Here is a 27,978-nt window from a genome sequence, read left to right as displayed (position 1 = left end):
ACCACCTTCTCGACAACCTTCCCCATAAAGGGAAGGTTGGAGACTGGACGACAGTTGTTAAGTACGGCTGGGTCCAGGGAGGGCTTCTTGAGGAGGGGGCGCACAAGCGCTTCTTTATAGAGTGATGGAAAAACTCCCCTCCCCAAGGAAGCGTTGGTAATCTCCTGGGCCCAGCTCCGTGTCACCTCCCTGCTGGCCGAGACCAACCAGGAGGGACACGGATCCAGTAAGCAGGTGCAGAACTCACAGCTCCGATGGCCTTGTCCACTTCATCAGGTGTCACCAGATCAAACTCTTCCCAGATAGGTGGACAAGTACGTGCCCCAGTCACCTCGACTGACTCGTTGTCAGTCGACTCTGTTTTACAATTGGAGTCAAGGTCGGCCCGGATCTGAGCGACTTTATCAGCGAAAAACGTGTTAAACTCCTCGGCACTACTCTGCAAGGGCTCCCCAACTCCCCCCTGATTAAGAAGGGAGCGGGTCACCCTAAACAGAGCAGCCGGGCGGGATTCCGCTGATGCAATCAAGGCGGCATGGTACGCGCATTTTGCCGCCTTGATATTAATCTAGTTGCTAAAAACCTCAAAAGAAAGATTCACACATACACACTTTAAGCACAAAGTTCAGATGTTTCTATGTGGAAACAAAGGTATTCATATTCTTTCCTTTAATCGAAACGGTCAATTTAGCCATTTCTGCCAACTCCATCAGCTTCTGTAGCCATTTGTGCATGGTGAAAATCAAAGTGTCGTTCCATTTTTGTGTGTGTAATTGACCTGCTGCTGACAACATGTATAATAAAAAACTTCCACATTTTTTTTTCTCCAAGTCTTTTTCCATTAAACCAAAAAGAAAAATTTCTGGTTCTCTTTTTATTTCTGTTTTAAGGATTTTTGTATTATGTTATGAATCTTATTTCAAAATTTCTTGGCTTCAGCACATGTCAATCACAAATGATAAAAAGTTCCTTCTTTGCTTTTATATATTGCATGAGTCAAAAAGAGGCCTGTGAAAAGAGCGTCGATGGTGCAGGGGTTAGAGTGCAGTACTGCAAGCTACTTCGGCTGATCACCGGCTTTCGGAAGTTTGGCAGATCGAATCTCACCAGGCTCAAGGTTGACTCAGCCTTCCATCCTTCCGAGGTGGGTAAAATGAGGACTCAGATTGTTGGGGGCAATATGCTGACTCTTTGTAAACTGCTTAGAGAGGGCTGTAAAGCTCTGTGAAGTGGTATATAAGTCTAAACGCTATTGCCACATCCTGGACACAAACTATTTCAGCTCCTACCCTCAAAATGACACTATAGAGCACTGCACACCAGAACAACTAGATAAAAGAACAGTTTTTTCCTCAATGCCATCACTCTGCTAAACAAATAATTCCCTCAACACTGTCAAACTAAATCTGCACTACTATTAATCTTCTCATTGCTCCCATCACCCATCTCCTCCCACTAATCACTGTATGACTGTAACTTTGTTGCTTGCATCCTTACAAATTATATCGACTGGTTCCTAATACAATTTGATTGCTTAATGTACCTGACTATCATTTAGTGTTGTACCTTATGATTCTTGATGAATTTATGTTTTCTTTTATGTACACTGAGAGCATGAACACCATGACGAATTCCTTGTGTGTCCAATCACACTTGGCCAATAAAATTCTATGCTATTCTATTTTATACTTCCAACATTCATTTGCAACACCTTTATACATACTGGACAACTTATCCGGTGTAAATGTAATAAAATTTAATAGATAAAATTTATGTATTATAGCAAATGGATGAGATATAATAGCAAATAGTATTGTAAGTTTGAATGATATTGAAAAGTTTATATGAAAGTTTTCCAGGTGATAAAAGTAAAGGAGGTAGCGTATTGTTGGATGATAAATACCGAATATAAATGTAAATTCATTGTATTGTATTGAAGATTGAGGGTATATGATATTGCACTGTTTAAAAGTGGAGAAAAAATAAAAAACTTTTATCCTAAAAAAAATACCAATGATACATTTTTCTTTTAAATTATAGTTTAGTGTAGTAAATTTTAAACCTTCCATCTATGTATTTTTCCATTGTTCCGGGGCCATTTTTCTAAAAGTCATGGAGATACTTAAACTCAGCCGTGCAACTGCTTTTTTCTTCTTCTTCATTTTGATCAAAATAAGAAGGCAAGTAGGTGTGCTGTAAGCCTTCGCTAAGGGATACTGTAAAGAGCAGGAAAAGGAGCTGAAGAATCTTACATGGGAAATGCTGGGCAGGTCCTCCAACAGCAAAAAAGGAGGGGCCTGTGTTGACATAATTTCCGCAACATAAGGTGTATCCCCCTCTCTTTAGCTGTGAAGGCAAAGGGACATATTGGACTTCACTGTTTGAGACGGAGGTTGCTTCAGAAGGTGGGAATAGATGCTTTGCCAACTCCTGGCGTGGATTCCTTGGCAAGCCATTTCAGAGGAGAGGTGTTTCAATATCAGATTGGAGCTGTCTGGGGACAATAAATCTCTTGTAGCCGTAGTGGACAGCTACTCCAGCACCTATAAAGAAAGCAGCTAGCCATCTTGGCTATATTGACCCAATTCCTTAACATTTCTGCCCCCCAAGATTTTCTCCTAAGTGAATAAGCCAATACACGTGCAGTAATGTTCCAATTAGAGAAAATGAACTTCAAGGAGAGCTCCAGGCAAATGCCTTGCGGGCAGGAGAGGTGGGGGAGGCAGTTATAATAATAGTTGGGGATCTGTGGGTGGGTGAAGCACGCAGTGGCTGGCTCCAGATGGGTCTGTATCAAACCAGCTTTGGATTATTCAGCAAGTATAGCTTCGCAGAATTCACTGGCATCGAAGCCCAAAAGCCCAGTCAATCTATACTCTCAGGGTATTTTGACATAACTCCTTAAGGCCAAAGAGTCTGGCTTTATCTAAAAGCAGTATTAATGTTTTTGTTGTTTTGCTATTGCTGGTGTTCTTTCCATATTTTGCAACAGCCAGCATTTAGTGATGGGATCCCCAACCCCTAACCAGCCCCATTATCATTCCCAGCAGAACAGGTTGCTATTCTACCCGTTGCAGTTTTTTTCCTTCCTTCCTTCCTTCCTTCCTTCCTTCCTTCCTTCCTTCCTTCCTTCCTCCCTCCCTCCCTCTCTTTCTTTCCTTTAAGGGAGTATGTTTGTTTTCCTTAGGTATTTAATCTCCAGATCGAGGCTGGAAACCTGGAATTTGCAACAATTGGAACTAAAATTCTGAATTCATCTTAATGTAATTGAGGTCCATTCATGCACCCCTGTTTCACAACCATGTTTCACTGACTTCCACAACTCTTTTTTCAGTATGGGCATGTGTGGGATTGTCCTTGGGGAGAACTTGCTGGGAACATCCTTCCCAAAGAATCATGGAAACCTTAACATGACACACCAGTTAAGATAACAGATGGGAAGTGCATTATCTTGATCAAGAATAGAAGAGAAGGAATAAGTCTGAGTCTACAGACACAACTAATTGAAAGTAAATTATTCCCTTTTCTATTATTATAATACAATAACAGAGTTGGAAGGGACCTTGGAGTTCTTCAAGTGTAACCCCCAGATTAAGAAGGAGATACTATACCACTTTAGACAAATGGTTGTCCAATCTCTTCTTAAGAACCTCCAGTGATGGAGCCCCACAATTTTTGAAGACAAGCTGCTCCACTGATTAATTGTTCCCAAGCCAATGTAAAGTAAGGTGACCAAAGTAAAGAATGATTCTATAACATTAAAACTCCAACTGTATTTGACTTCCATGCAAACTTCATGGGGTCCCTATATAAGCCTTGTGTAGCCACAAAAAGCCCCCATTGTGCAACCAAACACCAGCAATGTCATTTTATGAAACATTGTAGGTTCTTTGACTGCTTTGTAAGTTGTAACATCTGTAGGTCAGTATTACTGGGGCATTTTTGGGAGGGGGGCTATCATTAGGTCCTTAAACCAAACACATCTTTACCTGAATCATATAGAAGCTGGGAAGCACATTTTTGTCTTTGAAACCAAGTCACGGCTTTTGATGATCATGAGCACATCTTTGCCCCATCTTTCCTCTGTTAAGCCTAAACTCCACCACAGTGTGAATAAAGCTCCTGGATAAACTGGAAACATTGCCCATTGAAAGACTGCCCATCCCCATTAAAGAAATGCGGTGCAGAACATTCAATAAATACAGTATATGCTTAGGCGAAAAGGAAATTCAATAATAGCTTCCAAATTCCTGAAAGGGTTGGCATGCAGGAGGTGGAGCAGAGTTTTCTAATCAGCAGCAAGCAGATTTCTGCCAAAGGGTTGGAGAAAACTTTCTCCCAAGGAAGGTTCAACAGGAAAACAGCATGAATTTCCATAAACAATTACTTGATTTGATTTAAAAAGCTGCTATATGAGAATGTTAAAAAAAACCTGCTAGGAGAAAATGCATGTTTTGTTTTGCAGGAGTTAAGATGCTGGACTTGGGGAAACCTGGGTTCAAGGCTCCACTCAACCATGGAGCTCACTGGGTTACTCTGAGACAGTCAACACCCCCACCCCAAGCTGTGGTTTGCTGAAATGTTTGTTAATATTTGTGTTACGTTTGGGTGTGCTTTTACTTTTGGTGGTAGTAATTTTGAACAAAGAAGCAAGGAAGAAGCTATGAGTAGTTTGTCAGATTTTAAAACTTGTTTAATTTGTAATATAGATTTCCGATATTTTGGGCTGCAGTTAATTTTTATTTTATGTTGTCATCCAGTTGTTCACACAGATACTTTTGTTGGGTATGATTAAGAAAGCACATTAAAAAAAAAAATCCACTGTAGATGTTCAGCAAACATTTAAAAACAGAATAACATGGGATTGATTTGTATTTTTTTGCTAATTCGGCTGGTTTTAAAGATCTTCCTAAAGCAGTGCCCTCCTCATGGTCCTTGTTTGTCATATTCCATGGTGCTGGTTCTTCATGGCTGCTGGTGAATGCAAGTGCAGAATTCTTTCTTTAACCCTCTTTGAGATCAAAGAAAGGCTGCTGCCCTAAATCTCTGGCTGAGTTTCTGTATCTTTAGTGTAACTACCCTGTTTCCCAGAAAATAAGTCACCCCCGAAAGTAAGACATAGGAGAGGTTTCATAGAATTGCCTAATATAAGGCATCCCCTGAAAGTAAGACATAGGAGACCTTTTGTTTCGCAACATATATAACACTGCTGTCCATAAATTGCATCCCCAAATGCTGCATCAATTAGTTTTAACACACATCCAATATGCATCCAACATGCAGCTGCGTGTTTGGATGCATTTTTGCTGCAGCAGGATACAGGATACAGGATACAATTAATTGGAAAAAAATAAGACATCCCCTGAAAGTAAGACGTAGCACATCTTTGGGAGCAAAAATTAATATAACACGCCGTCTTATTTCCGGGGAAACACGGTAGCTACTCATGGCCACCATGAATCCTCGATAACTCACACTTTATCAGGTAGGTATAAGTAGTGGGTTCTAAAACCTGTCGCCACCATTTCGAGTGCTTGTGTGTGTACCCACAACAATTCTGTGCATATGCAGAAGCATCCTGGATGGGCGGGCGGAGCCTTCTGCCACCACTACGGGTTCACAGAACCAGGCTGAACCGGGACCAATCCACACTGGTGGATATACTTCTGTGCTTGTACTTAAATAATGCATATTTTTCTTTCTTCATTTCCCTTCAGATTCTGTTTATATTGTTTAACCAGCGATTACGACATTTTATTTGAAGAAGCATTTTAATCAGTTTGCTTTTGTTCATGTTATCATCAATTGAATAGCTTTTATTCCCCAGGCAGGGTGCAACAGTCTTCTCTCCCAGGTTCTGCAGAAAAGTTGTGCAGGAAGTCTTCAGCCTTTCAGGGGTGGCCATATAAAGCACAAGAAGCTGAATAAAGTTCTTCCTTCTTTTATTTCACTTTGCAATCCAATTGTTCACTCCTATGTTGATTGTCTTGCTGTGTAAAATCCTTGAGGTTATGTTGAACAGTCATTGGAAGATACAATTATAGGAGCAATTCTCCTAAGGGCTATGTTTCTTTAACTACTGGTAGTTGTTAGAATGAGAAAACAACTTGTTGATGGAAAGATTACTATACACAGTGTGGATATAAGGCAGTCTTTATAACTGTGTTGTTGTTTTGCATTTACAATTCGTACTGCGATGTTATTCTTGTGAGGGTATTTTTGTGACATATATTGTTTTTCCCTGGTCTAATTGGCTGTCATAAATTCTTATTCCCTGATCCATTAAATTATTGCTTTATATTCACATTTCCACTTAAGAGCAATTTTAAGGTATTCAGGTTTCAGATATTGTCTTGTTCCCTTAAATTTCTGTGGCTAGATACTGGAAAAAAATATTCTGAATTCCTGGAAAAATAGAATGTTAGTATTGTTGGATACAAAATTGGCATTGATTTCATTGTGCTAATTTATGTCCTGATACTCTACTTTCTTGGGGGTGGGTGGGTTGCAGCAAATTGTCACCAATTTTGTATAAATTTGTATTTAATTGCTTGCTCTCAACGTGTTATAATTACGAAGTTGTTGTATTGCTAATAAATGCATTATTCACTTCATTCTACAATATTATATATACTATGGGAAGGGAAAAGGGATTTACATGAATATAACATTGCCCTGTCAGGTTATTGAAATAATGAATATATCATATATGATTCCTTTCACATTCCTTTCACATGCACATCTTCTAGGAAATGTAGTCCTTGTAAAAATATATGAATGATCATGGTTCATTTTATAATTATCAAAAAATCCTCAAAGGTAAACAGTCCTTCAAGCTACGAATTGATGGGAATCCATCTTACCAGCCAATCATTGCAGCTTTAGTACTTTGTAATCCGACATTTCAAGCAGGAGGAAGAATGATAGAGAGTAGGAGACATTTTGCTGATTTCAATGTCCACACACTCAAGATGAACCCTGGATATCATATTGTGAGTTTTTCTTAATATTCTTTCCATATACAAAGTGATTCATTATTGTGTCATGACACATTCCTGGCAAATGAGATGTTTGTGAACTTCTACTTTGGTCACTCTTCTTAAATAATATATACTATATATTTGATTCATTGAGTTTCCCTTTCCATTAATTGATCCAAAGTTTAACAATGAAGATGAGAAAGACCACCAGCACACAGACTAGCAAACCAGCAACAGCAGTAGCAGCTACAATGATAGCCATATAGGATTCTGTAAATCAAATAGGAGGACAATTAGAAAAGGAGAATGAAACACTACAACATTATTGTCAAAATACTGTATTTAGATATTTTAGGGCAGAGGTGGGTTCCTACCAATTCTAACTGGTTCTTTAGAAACATTAGTAAATTGGTGAGGATGTCACAGAGCCGGTTCTGTTGGTGCCGGTCTGCGGGCATTGCCATCTTGTTTTTTGCTTCTGCACATGCTCAAAAGCTATTTTTTGCTTCTGCGCATGCATGTATGCCCACGCAGCACGGGAGGAAACGAACCGACAGTGAGGTAAGCTAGAACCCATCCCTGTTTTAGGGTGGGTGACCTTTGCAAAGAGAATTCAATGTATCAACCAATTGCATTAATAAGGCTATTTATTTATTTTATTTATTTATTTATTGGATGTGTATGCTGCCCCTCTCCGTAGACTCGGGGCGGCTAACAACAATAATAAAAACAGCATGTAAATCCAATACTACAACAACTAAAAAACCCTTATTTTAAAACCATTTTTCTACTCTTTTGTTTTATTTCTCTGTTATTGCTTATAATATGATGTATTGTAGCATTCTTGGCAACATTAATTGAAAGGATATACAGGGTAGAAATATTATGGAATAGTAAATAAAGGCACTATAGTCCATCTGTGACATGGAAGATAAATTATCATATTTTTCGGAGTATAAGACACACCTGAGTATAAGATGCACCCTAGTTTTTGGAGAGGAAAATGGGGAGAGGGGGAATCTGCCTACCAGATAATAATAATAATAATAATAATAATAATAATAATAATAATAATAATATATTAGATTTGTATGCCGTCCCTCTCCGAAGACTCATATTGATCTGGCTAGCGTCCTTAATCTGGTCAGCTTCAGCACATCATTTTATCCCCTGGTTAGGGCTTTTAAAAAAACCCTTATTTGGAGGGAATAACAATGAAAGAGCTTGCAAGTCAGTAAGAGCTGGGAACATTGTTAGCACCTGATTAGGGCTGAAAAGAAACTTGAAAGAGCAATGAAAAAAAACCCTGCAAAGACTTAGGAATTGGAAAACATTATTCACAGAGATTAACAATGAAACAGCCTGCAGGGTAAGAGCTGGGATGTTTGTTAGCACCTTGTCAGGGCTGGAAAAAAAACCTTCGGGAAAAAAAACTACATTGAGAATATAAGTCACCCTAATTTTCAGCCTCTTTTAGGGAGGAAAAAGGTGTGTCTTATACTCTGAAAAATACAGTAATGTGTTATGCTTCATAGCTGGCTGGCATAGCTTCTGAGCATGTCTAGAGTCCTTTTCTCTCCTACCACAGCAATCACATGCTTTTTCTGCATACTTATAATAAAGCCTTCTGATATTTGTGTGGCTAAGCGAGTCAGTCCCTGGTTTAAAATTTTGGCATTCTGTTTTTAAACACTAATCAGACTTCCCTTGATGGCATTCTGAGTTGTGTCATAGAATCATAGGGCTTGGGGCTAGTGGTGGGATTCAATTTTGTTTTACTACCGGTTCTGTGGGTGTGGCTTGATGGGCATGGCAGTGGACTGTATACTGTAAAATCTCCATTCAATCCCCACTTTGGGGGAAGGTTATTGCAAGATCCCCATTTCCTCCCCGTCAGCTGGGACTCGGGAGGCACAGAATAGATGGGGATGGAGCCAGACAGAGGTGGTATTTTACTGGTTCTTCGAACTATTCAAAATTACCGGTTCTCCAGAACTGGTCAGAACTGTTGCTGAAACCCACCTCTGCTTGGTGTGTGTGTGTGTGTGTGTGTGTGTGTGTGTTTTAGTTCAACCCACTGCCCTTGACACACTGGCTGTTCAGTTTTTTCTCGAAAACCTCCAAAAAGGAAGCACCCAGAACCAATCCAAATGCTGTAGAAAAAACACTCTTGGCAATCATAAAGCTTTCAGTTCTGACGTTGCAATCTTTTTCTTCCCCAGCCCATTGTCCATGTTTTATCCTCATTACCTTCCCTGGGGCCCAGGGCCAAATGGCACACAACAGGGAGCAGCAGTCTTTTCCCAAACATGACTGGGTACAACCTCCTCCTCCCCCCCGGCATATGGCATCTGACATGTGAAGTTTACTTAACGTTTCCTAGTGAATAAGAACTGCTACTCTTATCGTAAACAGGCATATAATTGTGGATGCATCCTTTTAAAAAAAAGGAGAAAGAGTTAATGCAGTTTAAAAGAAAAATAGTACAATAATAAACACCTGCCCCCCATTCTTCTCTCTGAAATACGTCTGAACTAGCTATTCACCATTTATACATTTTTATAATAACAAAGGGTGGGGGGGAGGAAGCAGAAGAGGGTGGAACGGTGATGTGTACTCGCCCCCGTGGCTCTGAGTACTAGTGGAGTCCAGCACAATTCTGCTACTGCACCTGGGCAGGTAGCGAAATTGCATGCGGACATGCAGGAGTGCCCATGGCCAGGTGCAATAGCAGAATTGCGCTGGACTCCACTAGTACTCAGAGCCAAGAGGGCGAGTACACATCACTGTTCCACCTTAGCAGCCCCCTTCTGGGAGGAAGCACACTGTTTGATCATCCCCAGAGAGTGGAAGCTGTTGCTACATTTCTGCAATGAGAAAAGGGTCTGGCGTGTCTCTTCAGTAAAGCTTCTTGGCTTGCAAACTTACCATCAGTCTTGAGTGAAACCTCTGAGGATTTGGTTTGAAAGACTGGCTTCTGTAGGCCGAAATGCACGACTGCCTGGCAATACGCTTCCTGACCATGGTCTTCTGGATGGAGGGTGACAGGGAGAATGGCCGTATAATTTCCTTCTACTTCAACCCAAGTGCAGTTTGTAAAACTTGGCGCACCCAACTGCTTTGACCCTTTAAAAAAGGTCACCGTGAGGTTAAGGCAGGGGTTTACTCTTGTTAAGTGGCATATCAAGTTATAGACCCAGCTCTGCCCTGGCGACGTTTTCTGGAGTTCCAGGGTCATTTCCTCAGGAGCTCCTGTAGTAGCACCTGTGGCCAAAGAAAGACAACATTAATGGGACGGGAATGGCAGGCTTTCTTCTCTGAGAGAGATGGGATATTTCTCTTCCTTGCTCTCCTGCCAATAGCTGGGTAGGTTCAAGCTCTTCCAGGATTCCTTCCCTACTCCCCATTGACCACTTCAAGGAGAAAGACATTCTCCAACCGCCAAATTTGGAGATTGCCGCCCCTTAGAAATCTTGAAAACTTAGAAATGTCTTTCATTGTTCTTTCCACTTTGAACTCCTGTCAATCAAGGAGTCAGAAGTAGGGCTGTGGTTTAGACCAGTGTTTCCCAACCTTTATTGAGCCGTGGCACATTATTCACATTTACAAAATCCTGGGGAACATTGAGGGGGGGGGTAAAAAAAGTTTGGACAAAAACCCCCTATCTTCCTCCCTTTTGCCCTATTTCTCTCTCGCTCCCTCTTTCTTTCCCTCTCTCCATCCCTCTTTCTTTCTTCCTTCCTTCCTCCCTCTCTTTTTTGCTCTTTCTCTCTCCCTCCTTCCCCCTTCTTTCTCTCTTTCTTGCTTTCTCTCTCTCTCTTGCATTCTTTCTCTCTCTCTTTCTCTGTCTCTTTTGCTATCTCTCTTTTATTCTCTCTTACTTTCTCTCTCACACACTTTCTCTCTTTCTCTCTCCCTTGCTTTCTCTCTCTCTCTCTTGCTTTCTCTCTCTCTTTCTCTCTCTCTTGCTTTCTTTCTCTCTCACTCTCTTGCCCCAAAAGCTCACTTGCTGTCACCGCCAGGGAAGCTCCAGCCGGGCCGGGCTCAAAGCACACCTGACCATGTCCCGCGGCACACTAGTGTGCCGCAGCACACTGTTTGAAAAACACTGGTTTAGACAGACTGAGTCACCACCACAGACCCTATGTTGAAAATGTCTCTTTAAAGATTTTTAAAATAGTCCTTAAATTCCAATTTACAGCATTAATCAGACAACTGTACTGAATACTTAACTAATGGTTCAAATGACAGGCAGTTTTAGAAGTGCTGGTATTTAAATGAGGGCTGATAGGCCTTTTCTTCTGGGATATTCATGTATCTTACACAAGAACGTGCTGTATGTACTTGAGTATGTTAGATAATCTAAGCAAATTAGGAGAGGATTGCTATTTTACCTTTGTGGATCTATCTAGCAGGCAAGTATTGATTTTTTAGGACCAGTTTTTTGACAGTGTTTCTTGAACACTATTTTGACATTAGAAAATTTTGGCTCACAAGACATGAAATGTAAACTAGTGAGTTTCCCTTGAAATTCTATGCTAAAATGGACATTAAATGTTCAACCATTTCTAATCATTTCTAATCTTATTCAAGGAACAATAAATCATCCTTAATTGGACAGCAGAGTTCTTGAGACTGAAATTGTATTGAAAACCTACTTTCACACCTCAACCATTGCCCTGCTACTTTTTAAAGTAGCAACATCTTTGATGAATCACCCATTTAGAACATATTTTTTGTGAGATGTTTTCCCCTCAAAGCCTGTAAGTATCTTAAGTCATCTGCTCACAGATGTCTGTTCTTTACTGTTTTTCAACAACACACTGAACTGCAAGCTCGCCAACCTATTTATACTTTAGTGTGTCATGTGTAGACCCAGCACTTATAGTGAGCTTATGCTTCAGGGTGTTAAAATTGAGTTAACTGTTTGTAAACATGGCCTTTGTGTAAAACACGATGTTCTTTTTCCAGTTGTAGGTAGGAATGCAGCATGCTTAAAATGCTGGGTTAGAGACCTAAATTTTACTCCGCCGTTGGCCTTGGAAGCTATCAGGACGATTTTGGCCCATTACTTTCTCTCAGTCCAACCTACTCAAGAATTGTTATGGGGAAAACTAGAAGGAGCATGATACTTTTTGAATCAAAGGCAAGATACAGTATAAGAGGATATAAGAATTGCCCTTTCAGATGTTTCTTTAGAGCACCTACAGAATGTATATGTAGTGTTTAGGAGATTCTAGCCCTCCACCCTAAGTTAGAAGAGAGTAGCTACTTCAGAGAGGCTGCCAAGGTTTCTCTCTCTGTGTTGCAGGGGTGGGGTGGGGAGATGCTGACTTAAAAGTCTATTTTCATCTTTTGGCAGGACATAATTAAAAGGGCAAGAGGAAGAGGATGTTGCTTTTTGCACTGGACAACCTGGATGGTAGACTCAATAGATTATAGATCAACTGCTAGCTTCTTCTTCTTGCTATCCGTTCTTCTTCCTTTCTCGTAACTCTCACGAATGTTGAAGATAATAGCCAACAACATATGGCCATACTAAAGTATATGTTTTGCACATCCTTGAGTGCAACAGAAAAATGGTATCATGGACTACACTGATACAGATCAACAAGGCCAGGAAGCATAGCTGTCCTTACAGATTTAGTGCAGGAATTTTTCAGGAGAGTGAGCAGTGGTTTCTTCAACTTTCTTTTATTTCTGCAGACAAAAACACCTACCAGCAGGAGAAAACACCACACTCACTCTCCAGAAAAACATGGTGGGGAAGGAGTGGAAGACTTCTGGCACCCTCTTCCAAAAATCCAGAATCTTTCCAAAAAGATTTTGCTGGGTCTGCCGTTGAACTATTAGTCTCTCGCAATGGTGGTGGGGAGAAATGAATTTGGGTACTTTAATTAATCTCTGATTCCAGTCTAATTGTACCGTGTTTCTTTTAAAACTGGTGGAGCATTTGTATTGGAGCAATACAGTGGTACCTCTACTTATGAACTTAATTTGTTCTGTGACCAGGTTCTTAAGTAGAAAAGTTTGTAAGAAGAAGAAATTTTCCCCATAGGAATCAATGTAAAAGCAAATAATGTGTGCGATTGGGGAAACCACAGGGAGGGTGGAGGCCCTGTTTCATCCCAGGTGATTCCTAGAGAGGCCCCACGGAGGCTTCTCCCCACCTTTTCCGTCCCTGTTTCCTCCTAGGAGACTCCTAGAGAGGCCCCATGGAGCTTCTCCCTGCCTTTTCTGGTTAGTTTTGGAGGCTCGGGTTTGTAAGTGGAAAATGATTCTTGAGAAGAGGCAAAAAAATCTTGAACAACTGGTTCTTATCTATAAAAGTTTGTAAGTAGAGGCGTTCTTAGGTAGAGGTACCACTGTATTTTGTTAAAGGGTTTGTGAGTTACTGATGTTTACTGCATTAGATGCACAAGTAGTCCTCACTCAATGACCAGTCACTTAATGACTGTTTAAAATTACAACAAAAGCCCAGAGGTTATTTACAACCTGTCCCCAAAGTTACAGCTGCTGCATCTCCCGCAGCCCACAGTCACATGGTTACACTTCAGGAGTTTGCCAACCAGTTTCCATCTACGGTATGACCAATAGCAATGTGCCATGGTCACATTATCATGATTTGTTATGGTTTTTTGCCAGTTTCTGGTGGTTTCTTTTGTCAAGGTGGTGGTGTTTTTTGCCATTTGGCAAAAATGCCCATTTGGGAGAATGGATTCACTGAATGATCACATAATTTGCTATTACCATAACGAATCACTTTACGGGTATCATAAAAACAGGCACAATGTTGAATCAGTTGTGTTACTGACTGCATTGACTTACAATGGAAATTCCAGGCTCAGTGGCTGATGTTAAGTGGGGCCAGCATAAAAAAAATGCCCTCCTGCATTTTCAAAAGTACATAATCCCTAAACCTGAAATTTGTTTACATTGTTATCATCATTATTGCTGAAATGTAAGTGAGGTACAGTGCAAATAGGGTAAGGTGACCAGATTATAACTACGGTAAAGCAGGACACCATTGACGAGGGGGGGGGGATGGATGGACGACTGAAAAATCTCTACAGACTTTTAACTCAGGGTTTGTTTTTGCATATTGTTTCCCAGTCCGGCCCTTTTATTGCAGTAGAAAGTACAGTAAGACAAGGGAAGAGAGCAAAATAGCTTTCCTGTCCTGCTTTCAGGTTGCTTCTCATACTGGAATGCTGGAGAGGTGCGTGCTCAGTCTTTTCAACCCCTGCCCTCTCCCTCTGTTTCTGTCTCTCTCTCTCTCTGTGTGTGTCTCTCTCTCTCTCGCTGTTCGGCACGAGCAAAGCAACCCGTAGCCAATAGTGCCAAAGTTTCAGGCCACCACTTCTTTTTTCTTTACCCCCCAGTGTGGAAGCTGAGCTGCTTGCCGGGCGATCCTTTCAAGTCACGTGATCGCACAGCAAGCAGATCCAATGCAATCTGCAGCTGGCGTTCAAGCCGCCATCTGGTGTGTCTTTCAAAAAATTGGGACTTTTTAAAAACGCTGCAGGATGTGGGAAAAATTGGTAAAAAGCAGGACTCTCCCGCCAAAAGCAGGACATCTGGTCACCTTAAAATACAGGGATGAGAATTCCACCATCCCTGAACATGTAGACTGAAACATGCTTCTTTCCCCATACTTGGCTGCAGGAGATAAGAAAAAAAAATGATTTCATCCTTGTCCTCCCTTCCTCTTTTCCTGCTAATTCTTCATTTCACACAGCACTAGATTTGAAAGATGCTGAGATCAGTGCCCTGATTAGGCTTTGAACCTGGGGCTCTGATGAGGCCTTTTCTTTGGTTACAATTTTTGTTTAGAACTTTGACTGCTGCAGTTGTCTTCATAGCAGAGGAGTTTCCTCTCTATCCTCTCCAGAGCAATCCACAGGCTTTTCTAAAAGTTGCCATCTAAGTTTAATGTGAAAGAACAGGAAGTTATTAAAGGGTGAGATCTCATTAACTCTAATTCATTTAACTTTCCTCCAGTTCCAGTTCCATCTCATTTCCCCGCTCCCCCGTCTTTCATGTTTCTCTGGCTGACCTTAACTACTGCTATTCTGGAGGGTGGTCACTATATTGCGGCTTGACTTCCTGGCTCCAATCCTTCCCCTCAGGGAGGCGGAACCGACTAGGTGGTTCCGCCCCAGATGCCTGATGGACCCAGAGGGCTTTCAGAGGGCGCTTGGGGTTATTCCAGATGCACTCATCCACAGTTTGGCAGAGTCTCTTGCTGAGGCCTGGAACAAGGCTGCAGCGGAGGCTCTTGACCGGATTGCACTGTTGCGACCTCTCTATGGCACTAGACCCCATAGAGCTCCATGGTTCAACGAAGAGCTCTGGGAGTTGAAACAGCAGAAGAGATGTCTAGAGAAGCGATGGAGGAAGAGTAAGTCTGAATCCGATCGAACACTTGTAAAAGCTCATACTAAGACTTACAACGTGGCGCTCAAGGCGGCAAGATGCGTGTATCATGCTGCCTTGATTGCATCAGTGGAATCTCGCCCAGCTGCTCTGTTTAGGGTGACACGCTCCCTTCTTAACCAGGGGGGAGTTGGGGAGCCCTTGCAGAGTAGTGCCGAGGATTTTAACACATTTTTCGCTGATAAAGTCGCTCAGATCTGAGCGGACCTCGACTCCGATTGGATAACAGAGTCGACTGACTCGTCCAATTGGAGTCGAGGTCCGCTTGGAGCCGAGCGGCTTTATCAGTGAAAAATGTGTTAAAATCCTCGGCACTACTCTGCAAGGGCTCCCCAACACAGGTGACTGGGGCCCATACTTGTCCATCTGTCTGGGAAGGGTTTGATCTGGTGACACCTGATGAAGTGGACAAGGCCATTGGAGCTGTGAGTTCCGCCACCTGTTTACTGGATCTGTGTCCCTCCTGGCTGGTTTCGGCCAGCAGGGAGGTGACACAGAGCTGGGTCCAGGAGATTGTCAACGCTTCTTTGGGGAGGGGGTCCTTTCCGACTCCCTACAAGGAGGCACTTGTATGCCCCCTCCTCAAGAAGCCTTCCCTGGACCCAGCCATTCTTAACAACTATCGTCCAGTCTCCAACCTTCCCTTTATGGGGAAGGTTGTTGAGAAGGTGGTGGCACTCCAGCTCCAGCGGTCCTTGGAAGAAGCTGATTATCTAGGCCCTCAACAGTCAGGATTCAGGCCCGGCTACAGCACAAAAACTGCTTTGGTCACATTGATGGATGATCTCTGGCGGGCCCGGGACAGGGGTTTATCCTCTGTCCTGGTGCTTCTCGACCTCTCAGTGGCTTTCGATACCATTGACCATGGTATCCTTCTGTGCCAGCTGGAGGGGTTGGCAGTGGGAGGCACTGTCCTTCAGTGGTTCTCCTCTTACCTCTCCGGTCGGTCGCAGTCGGTGTTAGTGGGGGGTCAGAGGTCGACCTCTAGGCTTCTCCCTTGTGGGGTGCCTCAGGGGTCAGTCCTCTCCCCCCTGCTATTTAATATCTACATGAAACTGCTGGGCGAGATCATCCAAGGGCATGGGGTGAGGTATCATCAGTATGCTGATGATACCCAGCTGTACATCTCCACCCCATGTCCAGTCAATGAAGCAGTGGAAGTGATGTGTCGGTGCCTGGAGGCTGTTAGGGTCTGGATGGGTGTCAACAGACTCAAACTCAACCCTGATAAGACGGAGTGGCTGTGGGCTTTGCCTCCCAAGGACAATTCCATCTGTCCGTCCATTACCCTGGGGGGGGGAATTATTGACCCCCTCATAGAGGGTCTGCAACTTGGGCATCCTCCTCAATCCAGAGCTTACATTAGAGAACTACCTATCAGCTGTGGCGAGGGGGGCGTTTGCCCAGGTTCGCCTGGTACACCAGTTGCGGCCCTACTTGGACCGGGAGTCACTGCTCACAGTCACACATGCCTTCATCACCTCGAGGTTCGACTACTGTAACACTGTCTACATGGGGCTACCTTTGAAAAATGTTCGGAAACTTCAGATCGTGCAGAATGCAGCTACGAGAGCAATCATGGGCTTCCCTAGGTATGCCCATGTCACACCAACACTCCGTAGTCTGCATTGGTTGCCGATCAGTTTCCGGTCACAATTCAAAGTGTTGGTTATGACCTATAAAGCCCTTCAAGGCATCGGACCAGAATATCTCCAGGACCGCCTTCTGCCGCACGAATCCCAGCGACCAGTTAGGTCCCACAGAGTTGGCCTTCTCCGGGTCCTGTCGACTAAACAATGTCATCTGGCGGGACCCAGGGGAAGAGCCTTCTCTGTGGTGGCCCTGACCCTCTGGAACAAACCTCCCCCCCGGAAATTAGAATTGCCCCCATCCTCCTTGCCTTTTGTAAACTCCTCAAAACCCACCTCTGCTGTCAGGCATAGGGGAACTGAGACATCTCCACAGGCCTATATAGTTTATGCATTGTATGTTTGTGTGTATGTCTTGTTTTTTAAATAAGGGTTTTTAAAGAGATTTTAAATTTTAGATTTGTTATACATTGCTGTAAGCCACCCCAAGTCTACAGAGAGGGACGGCATACAAATCTAATAAATAATAATAATAATAATAACAACAACAACAACAACAACAACAGTGATGGCGAACCTTTTTTTCCTTGGGTGCCAAAAGCACAAGCATGCATGCTATTGCGCATGTGCAATGCCCACATACATAATTCCATGTGCCCCTGTCTCTCTGTGCATGTACACGTGATCCCCCCGCTCCCCTGTTTCCCAACTTTGAGGTGGGCCCAGTAGGCTCACTTTTTGACGTCCCCAGGCTCCAGAGGTTTTCTTGGAGCCCAGGGAGGCCGAAAATGCCCTCCCAGACCCTCCATGCAAGCTGAAAATCAACTGGCCAGCACATACATGTGCACTGTAGCTGAATTAGGACAATGGCTCACGTGCCGGCAGATATGGCTCCGTGTGCCATCTGTGGTTGGCCATCACTGCTATAGGACATTTAAATGGTCCGAATCTCAAGAAAAGCAAGTTGGGAAGACCTGCTTGAAAGGAAGTGAATGGGAGCTCCCCAAAATCTTTACAAAGACAATCAAAATAGTGGGATCAGATTAAAAAAAGTCGGAAGACCTTTTTTTCTCACTCACCCACCAACCCACCCCATCTATTTGGAGTGTGTGTGTTGTTATACTCTGTAACTACAGAGTGAAATACAGTGGTACCTCTACTTAAGAATGCCTTTACTTAAGAACTTTTCTAGATAAGAACCAGGTGTTCAAGATTTTTTTGCCCCTTCTTAAGAACCATTTTCTACTTAAGTACCCAAGCCTGGAAAAATTTCCCAGGAAATTTGAGAGTGGTATGAAGGCCCGGAAGTTTCCTGCCATTCCTCCTTTAATGACGGCCATCTTGGGCTTTTCTGGGCTGTCAGAGGAGCCTTTCGGTGGTGCTTAAGGAGGCTTTGGCAGCCCAGAGCGAACGGACCATTTTCCTTTCTCTGGGCACTTGGTGAGGGAATAAACCACTTTGCTCTGGTGACTCCCCCATGCTGCCTCCCATACACCCGGCGCGAAGTTGCCTCCAGGAGCGTTTGGGCACAGAAAGGCAAAAGGGGGTGCTCACCTCATCTTCTTCCTTTGGTAGCGACTGTCCTTCTCCTCTTCTTCGCCCTCCTCCTCCCACCCAAATTCCGAGCTTTTATTTCTTTCCTAATGGGTGTGCACATATTATTTGCTTTTAAATTGATTCCTATGGGAAAAATTGTTTCTACTTAAGAACGTTTTTACTTAAGAACCTGGTCATGGAATGAATTAAGTTCTTAAGTAGAGGTACCACTGTATGTTTAAATCAGAACTGGAGCAACGGATGATGGGATCTCACCAATTGATATGCCATGGGAAGTGTGTTTGAGGAGTGGTCCTCTTGGACTCAGATCCAAGGATGTTTGGCAGATGATTGTCTTGCCGTAGTCATCTTCCTCAGCTATTATGCTATGGTTCACCACAACAGTATCCGCTTCAGGCTGAGTGTGATCCTTAAAGGTCTTTACCAGAAGTTGCTCTTTCCCTTTCAGCAAGGTTACGGTGAGGTTCCGGATGGGGGCTACGCCAGAAACCCGGCATGTCAAATTATACTGCTTGCCCACCTCCATTTCTGGTACTGGATCCAGCTCAATCTTCTGTGGAGGTTCTGCAACAGAATAGACAAACATCTTCAATGTTTAGAGGAGAGGGGATGATTAATAAAAATTTTCTGGACTTAATTCCATTGCGGTTCAGGAAATTTTTTTTTCCAAAGCACATCTGGGACAGGATACAGGTAGTCCTCGACATGCAACAGTTGATTTAGTGATCGTTCAAAGTTATGGCACTGAAAAAAAAGTCACATGACCATTTTTGACACTTTGCAGCATCGCGTGATTTACATTTGGATGATTGACAACTGACTCACATTTAAGAGGATTGCAAAGTCATGTGACTCTCTTTCGTGACCTTTGGACAAGTAAAATCAATGGAGGAAGCCAAGTTCACTTAACAACCATATTACTAATTTAAGAGCTGCAGTGATTCACTTGACGAATGAAGTGAGAAAAGTTGTAAAATGCAGCAAACTCACTTAACAAATTTCTCACTTAACAACATAAATTTTGGGCTCAGTTGTGGCTGCAAGTTGAGAACTACCCGTGTATGTCTATATTTGGCCATCTGTCCATTTTCACTGGCAGAGGGTTGCAGGAGTTCGTCAGGGCCAAAATTGGAGCCCAGGAACCCGCTGGCAGAGCAGTTGGGCGCCCCCAACACAAGTGATATTGAGCTGGCCACACCCACCCCAGCCCCCCGAGGTCAAACACAACCCTGATACGGCCCTCAATGAAATCGAGTTTGATGCCTTGTTATAAATCTTCCCCTATAACTGGCAGATTTGTACTCTCATGTTTGACTTTTGGTTTCCTGAGCCCCCATTTTCTTTTCTGATCTTGTTGAATTTGAGCGTGGCCCCCCAAGAAGAGAGATTTCCTGCCTCTCTTCCACTGACTTGCAATAAGGCTCCTTCACAGGAGGCAACATTCAAAATGATAGATTTTTCAGAGCTGAATTTGACTTACGGTACACTGTGACGATCCTGGGACTAGATTCTGGGACTACATCATTATTACAGGTCACAAGACAAGATGCATGGAGTGACCAGTATACGACAATGAAAGTGAAAGCTTTCCAGGTGGCCCCGGGTTTGAAATAATCATGCGGGTGAGAAGAATTATTTTCAATATCACAGCTGCTGTTGTTGCTTGTGCAATTCAGCACAAAGAAGTGTCCAAATTTCACAAATTCAAACAAGGGCACTATTGTGCCTGTCTCCTGAGCCCCTGAAAACCCAAGAAAAACACACATATGTCAAGAACAGGAATTAACAAAATAGTGTCATTTCATTCTGATTTTGTCCAAAGTGTTCAAATCACTCATGCAGTTCAACTGAGATCTTGCCAATCAATATTACCATGAAAAAATTCAGAAAAGGAAGTTATTACAGTAACCTGCTTCTACCTTGGCATCCAGAAAGATGTCTGTAAACTTTTGCACTGGGAAGTTAACTCTTACTACTGAACTTCTAAAATACTTTTAAATTTTTGGATTGCCACCTGCTTCAGAAACATATACATAATTTTACCCCTGAGTAAATTAGATGTTGTGTCTATCATAGCAAAATAATAATAATAATAATAATAATAATAATAATAATAATAATAATAATAATAATAATAATAATAATATTAATAATAAGTCAGTCCGGAGGATTCTGGTGGAATATTTCTCTTATTAAATGTTTAATAAAAGGCACACATATGCCTCCTCAATATGTCAATATTTCACAGCTGATCTAGAATGATATTTTCTCAACTCTTACCCACTTCTTTACTAGAGATTAATGGCAGTTTTCACTATCTGGACTCATAAAAAAGAATTTCTCCACAAATTCCATCAATACCTACATCCCATCATTAACTTTAACCTCAATGAATCCACAGAACAAATCCACAATGTCACAGTAAAATCACACAATGGACACTGGAGATGGATTCCTCCCAGTTCAGACTGGTTCATCTGAACTGGTAGTGACCTGCTTGTGACATCACGTTGATGTCATGAAACCGGTTCGGTGGGTGCTGCCACCTTTTTTTTGAACTTTTTGGAGGGATTTTTTTAAAATTGAATTTTTAATTTTTTCTTCTTCTGAGCATGTGCAGAAGCCAAGTTTCTGTCTCTGTGCATGAGATCACCATCTGGTCAGAACCAGCTGAAACCTTCCTCTGAATCAAACCTTTCATACACATCCAGGTGCTACAATACAATGGCATTTGTTTCATTTGATGGAATTAAACCAGACATTTAGGAGGCTGAATGTATCCACCCAACAAGTTCAACAGGCAAATCAATAGAACCTGATTGGTTTTCAGGGAAGATCTGTAACAAGACAGACATAAAAACAGAACAGAATACCATTGGTTGTCACTTATAGCTCACAGCTCAATCATATTAAAATATTATTAATAATTTGGACATGAAAGAAGGAACGAGACACAGGAACAGTTCTGCATCTTTTATTCTTCTGGCTGATTGCAATACAAACTGCTGGCAGGCTGCAGGGAAGCCACTTTTAATGGCATCCTCACAGTCTAGCCAAACACCGACAGCACTTTATTTATCCCGCTGTTAGATTAGTCAATCAGCAGCAGCCATTCAAATCTGTGCTACATATGGCAGTACATAACCCCCCTCTCCTCTAAGTTTGTGAATAATTCAATTGTTGATCAATGTAAGTCATGTAATCACACAGGGGCACCGTAAGGTCCTAGTGGGCCTGCATGATTCAGTCTCTTGTGAAACTCAATCTGGATCAATGCTTTTCTGATGGTTTTTATTTTCATGTCTGTGGGATGAATACCAGACCTGTCAATTAAGAACTCCAGGAATTCTACTTTATGGACCTCTATTTTACATTTGTCCCACTTCACTTTGAGGCCCCTTTGTTGAAAACATCCTAAGACCTCATGCAACCTGCCCATGAGTGGTTCCTTTGAGTCTCCTGAGATGAGGACATTGTCGAAGTAAGGCATCACTCCAAGGATACTGTAGAGTAAGCATTCCATCAGTCCTGGGACCACGCTTACACCAAATTGTAGTCGGTTGCATTTAAATGTCCCCCTGTGTGTGACTATAGTCTGGGCCTTGGCAGTTATTGTGTCCACTGGTAGTGTCCACTTGGGCCATGTCCAGTTTAGCAAATATTTGTCCATTTCCTAGGGTGTGCAGCAGTTGTTGCACAACTGGCACTGGGTAAATGTTTTGTTGCAGTGCCTTATTAATGGTGCACTTATAGTCAGTGCAGACACGAATAGATCCATCTGGCTTCAATGGGGTGATGATGGGAGCGGGTGGTGTCTCCCAGATAGCATGGTCAACTGGCTCTAGGACCCCTTGGGCAATTAGCTTATCCAGTTGTTTATCCACTTTTGGCCAGAGTGCAAAGGGAAGTCTTCAAGGCTTTAATAATAATAATAATAATAATAATAATAATAATAATAACAACAACAACAACAACAACAATAAAATAAAAATAAAAATAAAAATAAAAATAAAAATAAAAATAATTTATTAGATTTGTATGCCGCCCCTCTCCAAGGACCTTATAGGGGTGACACTGGGGTCTAGGTTAAAGGAAATGGACCTCCATCAAAAACATCTCAGAAGTCCACCAGCAGATTGTCCAGTTCATCCCCTTTAATTTGGTACAAACCAGTGAGGCCAATGCCTAGAGGCTTGAGCCATTCCACTCCAAGAGGGTGGGTCTATTCCCCTCGACAATGGTTAGGGGTAGCTTGCCTCTGAATCCCTTGAATCTCAAAGGTACCTCTGCTCATCCTAACACTCATATGGGGTTTTCCTGGAAGTCACTGAGTCGAATGTGCTGCGACTTCAGCTGGTGTTTTGTGATGGCTGGTAGGACTAGCTTCAGGGTTTCCCAGGGCATTGTAGTGAATACGGAGCCAGCGTCTAGCTCCATATTGCCTGAAGTTCTCTTAATGGACACGGGGATATGGAACTTCTCCCCTTGGCCAGCATCAGAGTGACCCACAGTAGTGTTGTAGATCCCCTGGCTGTCCTGGAGTTGGTAATTGTCCCAGTGCCTACCTTGTTGGCCCCTTGAACAGTTCTCCCCTTGTCTTCCCATGGGTAGTTTGGGTTGGTACTGGACTGGCTAGTAGGGGGTTGGGTGGGTGGCTTGGCAAGCTTCTGCAATGTGCCCTCTTTTCTGGCAGTGGTGACAATTGTATTTGAAAATTTGCAGAGCAATGGGTTTGCTTGTGTTCATAGTCCCTAGGGCTTATCCTTTTCTATTCAGGGACTTTGGTCATCCAATTGGGCTCCCTGTGTGTACGATGGACTCTGCTGGGCTTTTGGTTATCGGCCGCTGAGTTGTCTGAGGATTTGGTGGCTCTGGCTTCCTCTATGACGTCCTTGAATGTCACCTCTCACCTGAGCAGTAGCTTCTTTTGAAGATTAAGATTTTGCATCCCTAGGATGATTTGATCTTTCATCATTTCCTCCATGTTTGTGAACTGGCACTTTGTTGCGATTTCTTGGAGTTCAGCTACAAAGTCATTTAAAGTTTCACCTTCACATTGGCAGTGATGAGAAAATTCATTCTGGCTGACCATAGAGTTTGCTGTGGGAGCCTAATGTTCTTCTAGGGTTGTCTGCAGAGTTGTCCATGAAATGGACTCACTGTCTGTAGGCGCCTCCAAGGTCTGTGCCATTTCATAAATTCTATAAACCCTCTTCCTAAGGTACCTTGCAGGTCATCTAGTCCAACTCCCTGCTCGAGCAGGAGACTCTACAGCATCCCAGATGGATGGCAGTCCAATCTCTTTTTGAAAATGTCGAGCATTGGGGCATTCACAACTTTTGCTGGCAAGCTGTTCCACAGTAGATCTTCCAATTTCATTATTCTAACAATAAATAGAGCCAGTTTGGTGTACAATGATGGTTAAGGTACCAGGCTTGAAACTGGGGGCTTGTGAGTTCTAGTGCCATTTTAGGTATGAAATCCTTTGGATGTCCTGCAGCCAGTCATTGTCTCTTAACTCTCTCTCTCAACTCCAAGAAGAAGAGGTGGTCTCAGAAAGCAAACACAATGGCTAATGTTGCCTCAGTTTAGCCACTCTATGCAGATGAGGAAGCAACTCAGAACAGATATTTTGTAAACAAAATGCTGGAAAATGTGCTACCAGGCTCCTGATTTTTTTGTCCTTCTGAGTGTGCTCATTTGTTTCCTCTTGCTAGAGATGGAAAGAACCAGAAAGAGTTGCTCCCTGCTTCTCTATGGGAAGATAAACTGGAAGACAAACCCTATCACCCTTGACCACTGAACATGATGAAATCCAGAGAGAACCAATTTAGCTTTCCTGATTTAACACCAGTATTGTCCCAAGATCTTTATTTCAATTCAATTCAATTTATTAGATTTGTATGCTGCCACTCTCTGAAGACTCGGGGCGGCTCACAACAACAATAAAAACAATATTCTAGCGAAAACAAATCTAATATTAAAAAGCACATAAAAACTCTACCATACTTAAAAAGCAAACAACACATACATATCCAAACATAAATATAAAAAAAGCCTGGGGGAAAGGTGTCTCAACTCCCCCATGCCTGGCGGTATAGATAGGTCTTGAGTAACTTACAAAAGACAAGGAGGGTAGGGGCAGTTCCAATCTCCGTGGGGAGTTGATTCCAGAGGGTGGGAGCCGCCACAGAGAAGGCTCTTCCCCTGGGGCCCACCAAACAACATTGTTTAGTCGACGGGACCCGGAGAAGGCCAACTCTGTGGGACCTTATCGGTTGCTGGGATTCGTGCGGTAGCAGGCGGTTCCGGAGGTACTCTGGTCCAATGCTATGTAGGGCTTTAAAGGTCATAACCAACACTTTGAATTGTGACCAGAAACTGATCGGCAGCCAATTTATGATCTTGGGCCCACCACAAACTAACCTTCCTCACAGGCATGCCATGGCAAGGACAAAATAAAGAACTCATGTTAAATTTATGGAGCTCGCACACAGCGGCTATGTATGTAGTGTGCATGTCTAACATCTAATCTTTACATAGTACAGTTGAGAAATGTGTTATTTCAGCCCATATGAAGATGGTTTCTGCTGATCCTGATAATGGCCTGAATGCAAAACACTCCCTCTCAGGATATTTTCTGAGCTGTATAGATTAGAAGTGACCAAGGCAATCTTCTTCTGAAATGGAAAGGGTTGAAGCATACCGAGTTTTCTCGTCTCAAGCCAGAGGAGTGGGGTGCTAGCTGGAAAAGGCCCTTTTTTATTGAAAAATAGCATTCTATCATTTATAATTAGTTTATACCCTAATTAATCCAATCTTATAATTTATTTATTCACATTGTGATGTTAATATCCAGATCTTCCACTTGTGCAGAAGACAGCAAGACTTAATATCTTTACTATTACTACTAATAATGCATTACTCTAGTTGTAGTTTCTGAAGATTTTTCCCAGATACATCGTATTTACAATACAGTATTTATATATTGGTAGCTCATGAAATTCATTGAAAAATATACAACCGTACAATAAACATACATTGAAAGAAAATGTATGTTTAAGACCATAGCAAAGGAAACATATATATATATATATAAAATCCTGGTAACAGTATGGCTAGCTGATGAGAGCTAAATAGCTTGAAATATATCTATATTAGTCTCCCTTCCTTTTCATTATTAGCAAAAATATGTCACACAGACACACACACACACACAGAGAGAGAAAGAGAGAGAGAAATCAGCTAAAATTAAAACTATAACCAGAGTTCACTAAATAAAAATTAATACTTAATATTTGTATTACCACTAAGAAAGCACTTCCACTATTGTCCATCTTGAAAGGAGATCTAAATTTCATGTTGTTAAATTAAAGCTCAATTATTCATATATGAACAATTCAGAAAACAAAATGGTATATTTCCCAAACTGATTCTTGCACGTAGGTAGGGATATTAATGCTTGTGCCTCATCAGCTTTGAATGTTGAATGACACAACAGATGCTGTAGCTTAAAGCACAGGTTGGGTCACAGTTTGGAAAGCCAAGCAGAAGACCTTCAAGGTGAATACAAAGTCCAGAATGGAGATTAGGTTCTGCATAGATTCCAGCTTCAGGACACTTACTTGAAAGAACCAGGAAGGATCCAACGCAACACAGAAAGGCAGTGAAGAGCTTCCAGGTTTTCACCTCCATAGCTAAAAAGAAATGGAAAGAAGCAGCTCATTGACTATGAAAATGTGTCCTTCAAAGAATAAATCACCAGGAAAAAACTGTGAAGGTTAAGACCAAACTCAGTGACCACCTCTGACTCCAGGATCTAAGAGTCAATTCCTTTTTTTCAGAGGTGTGTGTGTTCATTTTGTTAAATTTTTCTCCAGCATACAATAAAAACATACATAAGTAAAAACACATCCTCCATGCCTAACATTTTTATATATGAAATTTATATAAATTTATAAATATAAATTTCAAGAGTCCATTCCTGTAACTTAGGGGTGGCTACATCTTTTGGCATGTGGAGAAGCATTTGAAAACTTCCTTGACATACTGTCTAGAAAACATGAATGCAAGATAACGGGCCCTGGATTTTTCCCTATATTCCAACATGCAAATGAAATATTTTAGTTCCATTCCGATTTTTTCTTCTTTTGGTGATATCAAGTTGGGCTTTTGTTCTCCCAGCTAACCTTTTCCTTGCAAGCTGAAGACTTGCTGCAAGTCTTGGAAGAATTTTAATCTGTTGCTCTTGATGGTTTTGTACGTCAGTTTAGACACATTCGTCATGTGCTTCAGTGCTTGAATGTGGATTTTTTGCTTTTTGCTCCCCCCACTCTGCTTCTTATGCCGTGAAGTGTGTTAAGTATGTTTTTTAAAAAATGATTTTTCCTTATCTTTTGTAATTTTTGTTTGTATAGTTTTTCATTGTTTTATAATTTGTCAGGAGGTTGTTTTGTTGTTTTGCTGAAAATCAATTTGCAACCTCTGCTCCAAGTGCTTCTTGGGTTTTCTTACATCCCCTAGAGCTGTGTTTCTTCTTCTTACACATCTCTCTTTTTTCTTTCTTGCTCTGCGACAAGAAATTCAGAACACTTTAATTTCTCCTCATCAAAGCCTTCTGAAGTGAAGGAAGCTTGAGAAAACAAGCCTGCTCAAAGGATCTTTCTACTTTGCTTCCATAGTCTGTTCTCCACCCCTTTGCCAGCTTAGATCCATCTTGCTGATTCTCTGTGAAGTGAAGGTTTTTGTGTCCTCCCCATATTGCGATAATAAAGAGATTCAGGAAGTTTTATCACTTACCTGCATTGGTGGCAGAAAAGTGGCTCAAAGGAAGAAGAACACTTGAAGAAGACAAAATGGTATCCGTGTAGTTGGTGCTGTTGTCTTGCTACAAGCCTTCTCCAGTCAATGGCCCAGCAGGTTTCCCTTATTAGTGGTAGTAAAAGCCAGGCAAGCAAAACCTCTTCCTGTTAGGAGGAGATAAGGCCTCCAGCTTTTGAATTCCTAGAAAGACAACTCTGAAGGAGAAACTCTTTGCATTAATAACAAATACTGGGCGTTAACCAACCAGTGTTATCACTCCTCTTAATAACACATATTTTATTTACGGAAAAAATGAAATACAGTGGTACCTCTACTTAAGAATTTAATTCGTTCTGTGACCAGGTTCTTAAGTAGAAATGTTTGTAAGTAGAAGCAATTTTTCCCATAGGAATCAATGGAAAAGCAAATAATGCGTGCAAACCCATTAGGAAAGAAATAAAAGCTCGGAATTTGGATGGGAGGAGGAGGAAGAAGAGGAGGAGGATAGTCGCTGCCCAGAGCAAAGGGAGTGCTTCTGTTCTCTGGATGCTGGCAGAGGTTTATTCCCTTTCCCAGCACCCAGAGAAATGAAAATGCTTTGTTTGCCTGGACTG

General features: G+C 42.1%; 1 protein-coding gene across 1 annotated transcript; it reads right to left on the bottom strand.

Annotated features, from left to right (window-relative positions):
* Positions 1-4,671: 4,671 nt before the first annotated feature.
* Positions 4,672-27,579, bottom strand: LOC139161841 (intercellular adhesion molecule 1-like). The gene is made up of 6 exons (XM_070741474.1): positions 27,362-27,579; positions 26,188-26,259; positions 20,043-20,303; positions 18,818-19,126; positions 9,909-10,244; positions 4,672-7,250 (listed from the first exon to the last, which is right to left on the bottom strand). Exons 2-6 carry the CDS (start codon positions 26,255-26,257, stop codon positions 7,147-7,149), a joined length of 1,080 nt encoding a protein of 359 aa, XP_070597575.1. The 5' UTR covers positions 26,258-26,259; positions 27,362-27,579; the 3' UTR covers positions 4,672-7,146.
* Between the last annotated feature and the right edge of the window lie 399 nt (positions 27,580-27,978).

This window comes from Erythrolamprus reginae, chromosome 2 (genome assembly GCF_031021105.1).
Source record: "Erythrolamprus reginae isolate rEryReg1 chromosome 2, rEryReg1.hap1, whole genome shotgun sequence".
Lineage (NCBI taxonomy): Eukaryota > Metazoa > Chordata > Lepidosauria > Squamata > Dipsadidae > Erythrolamprus > Erythrolamprus reginae.
Note: the sequence above shows the minus strand (reverse complement) of the source record. Positions and strands in the feature narration are given on the sequence as shown.

Coding starts and splice junctions, on each gene's coding strand:
- LOC139161841 (XM_070741474.1), bottom strand. CDS start 26,257: ATGGAGGTGAAAACCTGGAAGCTCTTCACTGCCTTTCTGTGTTGCGTT. Junction 19,127..20,042: donor CAGGATCGTCACAGTGTACC/GTAAGTCAAATT, acceptor ATTCTGTTGCAG/AACCTCCACAGAAGATTGAG. Junction 7,251..9,908: donor GGTTTCACTCAAGACTGATG/GTAAGTTTGCAA, acceptor TTTGATTTACAG/AATCCTATATGGCTATCATT.